This window comes from Oryx dammah, unplaced genomic scaffold (genome assembly GCF_014754425.2).
Source record: "Oryx dammah isolate SB20612 unplaced genomic scaffold, SCBI_Odam_1.1 HiC_scaffold_1, whole genome shotgun sequence".
In the NCBI taxonomy this organism is placed as follows: Eukaryota; Metazoa; Chordata; class Mammalia; order Artiodactyla; family Bovidae; genus Oryx; species Oryx dammah.
Window position 1 is genome coordinate 28121403 of NW_024070185.1, and position 13453 is coordinate 28134855.

The following is a 13453-nucleotide window of genomic DNA, read 5'->3' on the forward strand; positions in this document are numbered from 1 at the left end:
TACAATATTCCCATATAAGTGGTTTTTTTTTTATTTTGATCAGAGAACTCAAACTGTTTTTCACAAAAGAAACAGTATATATATATTCACACATTGCTAAAGCATATTACAAAACAGACCTGAAAATATGACCCTAAGAAAGAAAAGAAGAAAGGGAGAGGAAAGGAGTTGGGAGGAGTGAGGAGGAAATCAGATTTGCTTGCTTTCTGGCATTTTCCTTTCCAAAGATAACTTCAAATAATGTATAATACATATAAGTTGTGACCGACTCTTGCAGCCCCATGGACTGCAGCCTGCCAGGCTCCTCTGTCAATGGGATTCTCCAAGCAAGAATACTAGAGTAGGTTGCCATTTCCTTCTCCAGGGGATCTTCCTGACACAGGAATCAAACCCGGCTCTCTTTCATTGCAGACAGATTCTTTACTGACTGAGTTACAAGGGAAGCCCATAATACATATCAATGAATATTAAATACAGAAAAATTTCTTCATGAAATATTTACCTGTAGAGTTTTCTCTAGTCTGCTTTTTTCTTTTGTAAGTAAATCATATTCCTGATGGCAATTTTGAATTATATTGTCTCTTTCTTCCAAATCATGTTCAAATCTTCTGCACTCTTCTTTCCATTTCTGCTGGGAAATCTGGAATGCTTTCTCGATCTCATTTGCCTTTCCCTGAAGTTCTACATTCTGAGCTATTAAAAATATAAAAGAATAATGGGTATATTTACAACCACAAATTAAAACATAGGAGCTCAAAAACCTAGGCACTAGAGCTGATTTCATTTACAACGTCATTTGAAAACAAAACATTTAACCACTTCATACCAGTCAACATTGAAAAGTTTCTGTCCTAGAACCTATCTATTTTATAATTTCTCAATCTCTTCTTCCCCTCCAGACAGAGGTGATTTTGCCATGAATTGGTTATGACATATTCCTAGAGCACATTCCTAGACCACAAGTTGCACCAGCTGCAACTCAAATGCTTTTTCTCCTATTCAAGAACATAAATGTTTTTTTTAAAAAAAAAAAGACAGTTAAAAAAAAACTGGATACTCTTTTTTAAAAAACTTGATAGGTTACAAATTTTGATTTTTGACTTAGCAAACAATACTTGTGGCACATCTCATACTTAAGACCATCACAAAATTGAGGTTGTGAACCTTAAAACTAGAACTCTTTGCTCCCCTAAAGTTAGGCTCAACCTCCCATCCTAGTATTAACTCAACAATAACTATCACTTCCCAACTCAGTCTGGCTGCTGTTCTGTTTCAGCATCTAGAAAAGAAGTAATGAAAGGCTTCCAGGTCTGTCTTCACCACCTACCACCTGATTAAACCTCTCTGACTCTCTAACACTCAGTGGGAATAAAGTGCCTCCTAGTTAAGTTGCTGTAAAGATAACATGGGAGTACCGGTGATGGGCAGGGAAGCCTGGCGTGCTGCAGTCCACGGAGTCGCAAAGAGTGGGACACAACCGAGCGACTGAACTGAACTATACTTGTTAAACAAACAAACAAAAAAAAATTTTTGTAGTATTATTTCTAATTATATTTGTGTTTTAAAGGGATCATGTATTCAAAGGGTTCAAAATACAAAAGTTATTTAAAAGGTACAAAAAGTCTCCCTCCCATTCAGTTATAAGATAATATTGTATCATTTAGCATCCTGTATTGCAAGTAAGTTTAAGGCCATTTTGATTCCTGTTCCTTTGCAAATGGCTTATTTTTCTTTCCTTTCCTTTTCTTTTCTCTCTGAAAGCTTTAGGATCTTTACTTTGTCTCTATTTTCTGGAATTTCATAATGCTATGCCTTCACGTGTCTTGCCTAGAGAATCCCAGGGACAGAGGAGCCTGGTGGGCTGCCGTCTATGGGGTCGCACAGAGTCGGACACAACTGTCGCAACTTAGCAGTAGCAGTAGCAGCATGACTTCACGTGGGTCTATTTTCTTCCACTGTGGTAAATATTCAGTGGGCCCTTTCAATCTGGCAAGTTGTATCTTTCAGTTCTGAGGTGCTTTCTTTTTAAGTAATTTCATTGATCATTTCTCCCTTTCTGCTCTCTCTCTTATCTCTTTCAAGATCTTCCACTATTCAGATTAGCCCTCAAAGTTTCTTGCCTTTTCTCTTTTATCTTTCTACCTTTGTCTTTACTCTAATTTGGGGAAATTTTTCCCACCTTCATCTTCTACTGCTTTTGTTGCCATTTTTCATTTCTGACTTCATATTTTTAATTTCTAAGAGGCTTTTATTTTCTTTATATCCCCCAGTTCTTATACCATGGATGGAACATATTCTTTTTCAGCCATGAGGGTATTAATAATGCCTATTTGTTAAATCTGCTCCTGGCAGAGTTTTTGATTCTTCCAGATTAATTCTTTTACTCCATTTTAGAGGATTTCCCCAAGTATCTGCTAATTCTTGGTTATCTGCTCCCAATTAAGCATAACTATAAGGGTGGCACATCTTTTATACACTCACATAACTACTACCCAGATTCTGAGCTTGACGACAGAGATTCTGTTTCAGATTACATGGGACAGGAAGCCCATAATTCTTTTTTAAATCTCTATTTGATTCTACAATTATTCATGGAACAAGTGCTCTACAGAGTGATTAACAGAATTTTGAACCTCTTTCTATACATATACAAAAACATTAATGTCAAGTAAATGAATGTTCACATAACTGCCAAAAAGCATACACACAACAGCAAAGTCTGTCTATCCAAAGTCAGTCATACCTCTGCTCTTATATGGAATCCATACACAACAGGGAGCAATGATATACAGCAACATTACAACCCTAAACGCGGAAAGAAACAGAAACAGTTTTACCACAGAGTTTTTCTTGTATCCTGTGTGCCTCAGCTAGCCTTTCTTCAGCAGCCCGTCTTCCGAGTCCAGCTTCCTTTCTAGCAACAGCCAGGTCATACTCCAGACTTTGTCGCAATGCCTCTCCTTTTTCAACCTCGGATCGTAGCTTGGCAATCTGGCTCTCATAGCTTGCCAGCTAAAAGCAGATTTCTGATATCATGAACCAATATCAAAATATGTCTCCAAGATTATGAGACCATGAACTCAAACACTTAACACAGAAATTTGTTTCTGTAATATTTATAAGACAAGAATTTATACATTGATACTTCCTAAAAGACTGGAAAAGAAGCACTAACCTTACTACCAAATAACATTCATTTTCTTATTCTAGAGAATCCACTAGAGAACAAAAATTAAAATGAAAAAAAATTCTGATACGAACTTCTTATCAAAAATAAAGAGAAATCAACAGGTTTTAATCAGAAATAGTCATATGTAAAAAAGGTATGACATATAGTAAGCATTTAAAAATTCATTCTCTCCTTCCCTTCTAATCCATAATTGAAATCAAGAAGCTAAATATTTTATAAATATTTATTCTGATAAATACTGATAAATATCATCTATATTATTTCTCTTGATTATGATATTACTGATAGACCATAAAGTAATAAAAGTACCATTCTGCAGGGGTTTTAATAAACAAATATCTAATTTACTATTTGTGAGAGTTTGAACCAGATGATTTATAAAGTCCCTTCCCACTCTCAAATTCAATGATCTAAACAAAGATTCATTAAATGATATTAAATACTTGCTATATTTCAAGTACAGTGAAAATATAAAAACAAACATTAGAGAGCTCTTGATCACAAGTAATGAAATGCTACAGAAAGGCGTAAGGGATTAGTTTTACAAAAGAGATAAAAATATTATGATAGTTCAAAGAAAATCAAAATTACTTATTGCTGGAGGGAGAGAAAGAGATGGCGGATGAGAGAGAATGCTATCATAAAGGAAAGCACAGAGCTACTACATCAGGCTAGAAATAATGGTTCAATCACCAAGAAAGAAGAAAAGACAAAAAGAATTTCTAAAGGGCAACATCAGAAATTACCATTAAGTAGCTGTGTAGCTGTTAATATGTAGAACAAGGAAGAGTTACACTCTTTCTAGCATACAAAAATAATTTTCATTTTAAAAATGTTATAAAAATAACTTCAGCACACTTACACTCACAAAATAAGAATCTACAATTATCTTTTAATATAGTAAGCTAATGAAAAAATAAAACCTTAATTACACATTCAAGATAACTCCATTAATTTCAGAATCACTCCATCCCTCAGGAATAAAGCTGTTAACATCTGGGCACTCCCAGTTATGCCAGTCATTGACCTGTTTGTGCTCAGACCCACTCCACCCCCTATCCTTCTCCACACTGCTCTGTATTCCAGGAACTACACGTGCCATGATGACTTGACCATGGCTTCTCAAGAGTTTGAGTCAATAAGAGGCACTGTGCTGTACCTGAGGACAGGAAACGAGAAGCCAGGGTATCTGTCTCTCTCTCAATCTACCCTGAGTAGCATCTCTCCCTTGTGTTTGCAAATACTTCCAGATAGGCCCTCCATCCAAGGCCCTAATTTTTTCAACCTTAGGAACAGAAGTGGCTTCCTAGTGTTACTACCCTCTGGGTCACCTTAACATCCCCCATTTGTCTTTTTACCTCTTCTGGTACTTGTGTAATCAATTCCATTTGGACATCAAGTAGTATGACTCTTAACACCAGAAATAGTTTCGAGATGGGTTCTCTGTTCTGCGAGCTTGGGTTGTTTTTTTTTTTAATTTTTAAATTCTACCTATAAATGATATTGAGCTTCCCAGGTAGCTCTAGTGGTAAAGAATATGCCTGTCGATGCAGGAGACTCAGGAGATTCAGGTTCAATGCTTGGGTTGAGAAAATCCCCTGGAGGAGCAAATGGCAACCCACTCCAGTATTCTTGCCTAGAGAATCTCATGGACAGAGGAGCTTGGCAGGATACAGTCCATAGGGTTACAAAGAGTCAGACACGAATGAAGCGACCTGGCATGCATGCATAAATGATATTATTCAGTATTTGCCTTTCTCTGTCTGACTTATTTCACTTACTATAATGCCCCCAAGGTCCATCTATGTTGGCACAAATGGCAAGATGTCACTCTTGTTATGACTGAGTAATATTCCACTAAATATATGTATTGTGTGTGTGTATACACAAACATTTTCTTTATCCATTCAGCTATTGATGGACACTTAGATTTTAAAGATATTAAAAAAATAAAATAAAAATAAAAATAAAAAAATAAAGATATTTTATGCCAATCACCCAGTGTATTAGTATTAGGAGTACCTGATAAGGCAAATATCTGGCCTTGGTTTTTAGATGGTTTCATTCCTCTCTGCCTTGCTTTATAATGGACACATTTAGAAATCATATGGCTAAAAAAATTAATATATATGTAAAATCATCTAAACAAATAATTGAAACAATAAGAATGTATAGTAATTGGAGCTGAACCAATCATAACTACCTATTTTGAGAAAGTTCCCTTTCTTCCATAAGATAATTTCCTATCTCTTTAATGTGAACACCTAATTCAAAATATTTTGATCATATGAAAGACAGTAAATATATGTTCTGCTAAGAGAAATGTGATAACTATAAATGTATGTGAAAGAACATATTTAATGGATGAATGATTACCAGGTCAGGAAGCAACAGTTAGAACTGGACATGGAACAACAGACTGGTGGTTCCAAATAGGAAAAGGAGTACGTCAAGGCTGTATTCTGTCACCCTGCTTATTTAACTTATATGCAGAGTACATCATGAGAAACGCTGGACTGGAAGAAACACAAGCTGGAATCAAGATTGCCAGGAGAAATATCAATAACTTCTGATACAGATGACACCACCCTTATGGCAGAAAGTGAAGAGGAACTAAAAAGGCTCTTGATGAAAGTGAAAGAGGAGAGTGAAAAAGTTAGCTTAAAGCTCAACATTCAGAAAACGAAGATCATGGCATCCGGTCCCATCACTTCATGGGAAATAGATGGGAAAACAGTGGAAACAGTGTCAGACTTTATTTTGGGGGGCTCCAAAATCACTGCAGATGGTGACTGCAGCCATGAAATTAAAAGACGCTTACTCCTTGGAAGAAAAGTTATGACCAACCTAGATAGTATATTCAAAAGCAGAGACACTACTTTGCCGACTAAGGTCCGTCTAGTCAAGGCTATGGTTTTTGCAGTGGTCATGTATGGATGTGAGAGTTGGACTGTGAAGAAGGCTGAGCGCCGAAGAATTGATGCTTTTGAACTGTGGTGTTGGAGAAGACTCTTGAGAGTCCCTTGGACTGCAAGGAGATCCAACCCGTCCATTCTGAAGGAGATCAGCCCTGGGATTTCTTTCGAAGGAATGATGCTAAAGCTGAAACTCTAGTACCTTGGCCACCTCATGCGAAGAGTTGACTCATTGGAAAAGACTCTGATGCTGGGAGGGATTGGGGGCAGGAGGAGAAGGGGACAACCGAGGATGAGATGGCTGGATGGCATCACGGACTCAATGGACGTGAGTCTGAGTGAACTCCGGGAGATGGTGATGGACAGGGAGGCCTGGCGTGCTGCGATTCATGGGGTCGCAAAGAGTCGGACACGACTGAGCAACTGAACTGAATATTCTCAAGTAAAATGTATGTTTGGTTTTAAAAAATAAAAAAGTTTTAGCGATTATGAATAATTAGCACTCATTTAACAAATACAACTTGATATTCAGTATGCAATAATACAACATAAATAAAAGCAATTACTACTTCAATTATTTTAAATTATCTCAATTGCCATTAAAAATACAAATAAAACAGTTACATACTGATCACTTGTCACTTTAATCATAAAGCATCATTCCTTAGATAAGCTGAAAAAAAATTTATTCAATACACAATTACTGAGGACCTACTATGTACCAATAAGCAACTCAGGAGGTACAGACACAAAGCATGGTCACTGCATTCAGCTCTCAGGAAGCTTAAGGACTAAAGAAGATTAGGTAAAGTGTGAAATAAATGTTCTAGCTCTAAAATATCTGTAACAACATATTATGGAAGAGCAGAGAAGAGAGTAATTATCTTCACCTTTAAAAGGCTTTAAAAGGTGTCCCAAAAGAACAGCACTGGAATTTAACAAAAACAGAAGGAAAATACAGTTTACATTCGACTGTCAATAAATTAAAACTAGTATTACTGTTCACAGGCGCTTTACAAGTTCTATTTCATCTAATTATCTCAACAACCCTTAGGACCAGTTTTCACAAGGAGAAACCAATGACGTACAAGATAAATAACTTGCTGAAAGCCACATGCCTTGTAAATGGAAGGACCAAGAATGAGTCCAGGTCTGTGTAATTCAATATTTTTTTCACTACATCAGGCTACCTAAGCTGAGCTTTAAGAATGAGTAAGATTTAAATAGAGAAAAAGAAGAAAACAGAGAAAAAAGACAACAGACAGAAAAGACATACACATATCATTCATGAATTATCCTAGAGTAAAAAGTAACTACTGTCTTTGGAATATATGCACATACATATGAAATACATACATTTATATACACATATGTTAATAAGAGATATAATGATATAATTTTAAAAGAAACTACAATAATTCATGAATTACACTATGATCAAAAGGTCCATACTCAAATTTAAGAGACTGTTCTGCGACTGAGACCATAAGGAACCTACATTAAGATTTCCAAAATGTCTAATTTATAAATATCCCTTAGTCACCAAACACATACATCAATTAACACTTTTGATCAAATGTGTTGATTGTTAATTAAAATAAAATTAAGACAACATACAAATAAATACAAAATTTCATTAAATTTCTACTTTAACACTCCAAAACAACTCCACTGTATTTAAAAAATCATGTTCTATTAATTTCCTTTTTTTTTTTTTTTCTGCTAATGATATTTTATTTGAGGTAAACAGTGAAAAAGTTTCCCCTTAGCGTACCAACATTTTGGCAAGTTTTATATGGAAAAAAGAGCTGTAAGTTGGTGAAGTTATAACAAATGGTCCATTAAGAAAGTTTTGGAACATCTGCAACAAAGTTGGGGACAGTACTTTTAGTTATTCACATGATTTACAAACCATTAGCATTGTGCACATAGTAATTAAATTTAAAATGTGCTCTAGAGCTAGACTGTTTGGGTTGTAATCCTGACTCTACTATTAATTTGCTGTGTTACCTTGACCAGGTTTCTTAATTTCTCTGCACTTCCATCTTCTCATCTGTAATATAGGGCTATGTCCCTAAGGCTGTTATGGGAATTAAGTAAGTTAAAACACAGAACGAGCTTACCATAGTATCTGGAGCTCAACAAATGTTAACAATTAGTGTGACTTGCATAGTTAGTACTATTCTGTAGTTTGAATTATGGGTCTCATTTAGAATTTAATCAAAAGGGGGGGAACCCAGAAAGAACTGTGCATGCTAAGTCACTTCAGTTGTGTCCGAGTCTCTGTGATCCCATGGGCTGTAGCCCACCAGGCTCCCCTGTCCATGGGATTTCCTAGGCAAGAATACTGGAGTGGGTTGCCATTTCCTCCTCCATATTAATTTCCTTTTTAAGTACAAGAATGTTATAGTGATAAATATTGAAACAAGGAGTTTCTAATATGTGAAATGAATCTAAAATAAGCAAACTCTACTTTTACCATTATATAAGAAGAAAGTAAATTCTACCTCTGCATTGTGCTTAGTTGTTATTTCTAATTTTTCTTTCTTAGCCCGATGGAGTTTCTTTCTGAGATCAGCAGTAATATCCAAGTCTGTTTCACTTTTAACCATTTGTTTTATATCAGATGAGGCATTCTTCAACCTATCAAAAGAAAATATAATTCTTATTAAGTAAATTTCAGGCACTTCTGGTATATCTGATAATTTACTTCTCAAAAAACAGGGAACATGTTATGGTCCTTGCCCGAAAGAAATGTGCCAGTGAAAGATACTGATTGCAAAAGCTAAGACAGAAATGCAAAGCAGTATATAAACAAATCACTGTCCACTGGGAAACCACCACACTGTTCAAGATAGATAATTAAAGGTTATCTCATCCTACCACAAGCTGACAAGTTTTGGAGACGACTGAGTTCTTTCCTTACTACTCTTTTAAACAACATGTTTAAATTATGCAAATAAAACACATACTACAAAAAGTATAAGAATACAGATTCATGCTTTAAAATGAAAGACTAAAGCACTCTCTTTTCCCAAAATTAAAATGTTAACCAAAATAACAGCAAAGAGAATTTAGAGATATAAACTCAAAAGGAGAATGAAAATAGGAGATGAGACAGTAGCTATAAAATATTGGAAGTTGGAATGCAGGGGATAAGTGGTGACTGATTGGCATAAGCAACCTGAATTGAAAGCCAAAGAAGGCAACTGGATTTACACCAGAGTCACCAAAAAGCTCACTTCATTGGTAACATCTTTTAAAATGGGGGTAAAAGCAGAGCAGAAAACAGAAGAATTGGTTGAAAGTCTGCCAAAGCAATAATGAGCTCCTCAGATCCTCTACCCTATACACGACAGACTGGGTATTGATTTCTTCCCCACTCTGGCAGAACACTAGGGGTTTAGTCCCTGGAGAGGATAAAACAGAACATCTCGGGATATCAGATACAAACGTGGTAAGTGTTCCACACCAAAAACAAGACATTCAAGTAAAAAGATATATAATAAATTAACATCCTTAATCTTCTAATATTTATTGTCTACCAGAACGCTGGCAACCAAAACAGTGACTGGAAGGATCTTCCATGGAGAATCTAACCAGCAGGCAAAAAAGACCCAAAGAGGATAATGCTAGAGGTTTTCCAGCCAAACAGCTTAACCAGATCAGCTGACAGAGAATACCTCGCACACAGAGCTTCCTATCATCTTTTTAGGCCTTTGCTTCTAAATATGAACAGAGAGCCAAGGATCACCAGAAATTAAGCAGCATTTAACAAGAAAGACAGAGAACACAAGGGGCAGGGAAGAAGTCAAAGATTATTCCAGGGAAAAATAACTTTAAACAGAGAGAAAGGGAAAACCCTAACATCAAAATGCTCAGAAAAATAGGAAGAGATAAAAAATCCATAAAACAAAAACTAGATGCAATTTTAAATGAAATATTCATAGAAAAAAAAAAGAGAGCTCTTGGAAATCAAAAACACAAGGTCAGAAATGAAAAACTAACTAAATAAAAGAAAAATATCCAAGATGCCTGAAAAAATTCCAAGCAAAAATAATTTCCACTTAAGAATTTTATGCTCAACAAGTACCATTCAAAGCCAAGACTATGAGAAAGACTATTTCAGTTCTGTAAGACATCAAACCATTTACCTACAATGAATTTTCTCAAGGGGATACTGGAGACTTGCCTCACCAAAATAAAACCCACAATGAAAAAAAGACATGGGATTCCAGCAGTAGGGTATTCAAGACAAGAAAACAGCAAAGGGATGTCTAAGATAGGACTCTTGAGAGTCCCTTGGACAGCAAGGACATCAAACCAGTCAATCCTAAAGGAAATCAACCCTGAATACCCACTGGAAGGACTGATGCTAAAGCTGAAGCTCCAATACTTTAGCCACCCAATGCAAAGAGCTAACTCACTGGAAAAGACCCTAATGCTGGGAAAGATTGAGGCAAAAGGAAAAGGGAGCAGCAGAGGATAAGATGGTTGGATGGCACCACTGAATCAATGGACATGAATCTGAGCAAACTCTGGGAGATTGTGAAGGACAGGGAAGCCTGGCGTGCTGCAGTTAATGGAGTAACAAAGAGGTGGACACGACTTAGCAACTGAGCAAGAAGACAGGAGGATGGAAGGAGGTACCCAGTGAGAACTGTGGGATAATGGCCCAACTGAACTGGCCAACACCTCCAGGAGTGATTTCTTTAAGAACACGAAAACAGAATATATCAACTATGAGAATAATATATTGAGAGATTTATAAAACTTGGCAGGAGAATGAAGTTGAATTCATAAGTATGTGACAATTAAATCAAATAAACAATAAATGAGAAAACTATTAAATTCAAGGAAAACAAAATGTATAAGAGAAAAATTGCCACAAAACACTACTATATGGCTCAACTGGAAATTTTTCATAATTAAATAATAATATAAACACTGAATAACTAACCAAGATTACATATCACTAAATGAAGAGAGAATAAAAGAGAGGCAAACGTGAAAACTAACTTATGAACTTCTATAGCAGAAAGTCAGTAGATAATGGCTAAATCTGAAAAATCGAATAGCAATATAAAAATTTTTATTGAAGAAATATGGATTTTAAAAAAGCATCTCAGAAAGTTGAAAATGATTATTGCTAGGGATAAAAAGTTATTTGTCTCAAGGTAATAAGTACTGCTATTTTTTCTAACAGCAGTAAGAAAGCTTTATAGAACAATTAATCTTTTAATAATGCTCATATGCAATTTTAACCACTTCACAGATCACAGCCTTGTCAAGGCGAAGGGGCTTGTGTAACTCAATGAAGCCATGAGCTATGCCATGCAGGGCTACCCAAGACAGATTGGTCATAGTGAAGCGTTCGGAAAAAATGTGGTCCACTAGAGGAGGAAATGGCAACCCACTCCAGTATTCTTGCCACAAGAACTGCATGAAAAGCGTAGAAAGCCAAAAAAAATATGTCAGTAGAAGATGAGCCACCCAGGTCAGAAGGTGTACATTTTATTACTGGGAAAGAACAGAGGACAATAGCTCCAGAGAAAATGACATAGCTGGGCCAAAGCAGAAATAAGGTTCAGTTGTGTGTCTGGTGGTAAAAGTAAAGTCCGATGCTGTAAAGAACAATATTGCATAGGCACCTGGAGGGTTAGGTCCTTGAATAAAGGTAAGTTAGACATGATCAAACAGGAGACGGCAAGAGTGAACATTGACCTCTTAGGAATCCATGAACTGAAATGGACAGGAACGAGTGAATTTAATTCAGATGACCATTATATCTACCACTGTGGACAACAAAAGGCAGAAGAACTAGAGATCAAATTGCCAACATCCACCAGATGGTAGGAAAAGCAAATGAATTTCAAAAAACATCTACTTTTCCTTCACTGACTACACTAAAGCCTTTGACTGTGTGAATCAAAAATACTGGAAAATTCTTAAAGAGATGAAAATACCAGACCCCTTTACTTGCCTCCTGAGAGACCTGTATGCAGGACAAGAAGCAACAGTCAGAACTGGACATGGAACAACAGACTGGTTCAAACTTGGGAAAGGATTACATCAAGGCTGTATATTGTCACCCTGCTTATTTAACATATATGCAGAGTACATCACGTGAAATGCCAGGCTGGATGACTCACAAGCTGGAATCAAGATTGACGAGAGAAATACTAACAACCTCAGATATGCAGGTGACACCACTCTAACGGCAGAAAGTAAAGAGGAACTAAAGAGCCTCTTGATGAAGGTAAAAGAGTAGAATGAAAAAGCTGGCTTAAAACTCAACATTCAAAAAACGAAGATCATAGCATCCGGTCCCATCACTTCATAGCAAATCATAGCAAATAGATTGGAAAAAAGTGGAAACGGTGACAGATTTCATTTTTGGGGACTCCAAAATCACTGCAGAAGGTGACTGCAACCACAAAATTAAAATACCCTTACTCTATGGAAGCAAAGCTTTGACAAACCTAGACATCAGAGACATCACTTTGCCAACAAAAGTATGTATAGTCAAAGCTATGGCTTCCTCAGCAGTCACGGTCGGATGTAAGAGTTGGACCAAAAAGAAGGCTGGGTTCTGAAGAACTGATGCTTTTAAATTGTGGTGCTGGAGAAGACTCTTCAGAGTCCCTTGGACTGCAAGGAGATCATACCAGTCAATCCTAAAGGAAATCAACCTTGAATATTCATCAGAAGGATTGATGCTAAAGCTGAAGCTCTAATACTTTGGCCACCTGATGCAAAGAACCAATTCATTGGAAAAGACCCTGATGCTGGGAAGATTAAAGGCAAATGTAGAAGGGGGGAGCAGAGGATGAGGTGGTTAGATAGCATCATTGACTCAATAGACATGAATCTGACCAAACTCTGGGAGAGAATGGAGGACAGAGGAGCCTGGCATGCTGCAATCCATGGGGTTACAAAGAGCTGGACACGAGTTAGCAACTGAACAAGAAAAACGAAAATGGAATTTTAGTTGTTTAATATAAGACTAAAATAAGAAAGAATCAATGAAACCAAAATTGGGTTCTTTAAAAAGGTCAATAAACTTAATAAACTTTTAGTTAGCTAGACAAAGAAAAAAAAGGAGAAACTCAAGTATAAAAACAAAGGATGAAAGAGCGAACGGCACTACCAACCTAGAAGGATTATAATGAGTAACATGAACAACTTTATGCTAACAAATTAGACAATTTAAATCAAATGGACGAATTCCTAAAAAGACAGTAATTACTAAAAGTAACTCAAAAGGAAATGTAAATCAGAACAGACTTATAGCATTAAATTAATATATTTCAAATCTAACCATAAGCCAAGTCTAGATTACTTCACA

The 13453-nt window shown here is 36.3% G+C and overlaps 1 protein-coding gene across 4 annotated transcripts in view; it reads right to left on the reverse strand.

The window, feature by feature from the left end:
• Positions 1–13453, reverse strand: part of CCDC171 (coiled-coil domain containing 171) — a 333839-nt gene that overhangs the window by 305204 nt on the left and 15182 nt on the right. For all 4 annotated transcript variants that reach the window (XM_040240019.1, XM_040240011.1, XM_040239996.1 and 1 more), the window contains exons 3-5: positions 8613–8748; positions 2838–3012; positions 503–693 (exon numbers count right to left, since the gene is read on the reverse strand). In XM_040240019.1, the coding sequence (XP_040095953.1) occupies positions 503–693; positions 2838–3012; positions 8613–8748 (502 nt within the window). The remainder of the gene's footprint in view (positions 1–502; positions 694–2837; positions 3013–8612; positions 8749–13453) is intronic.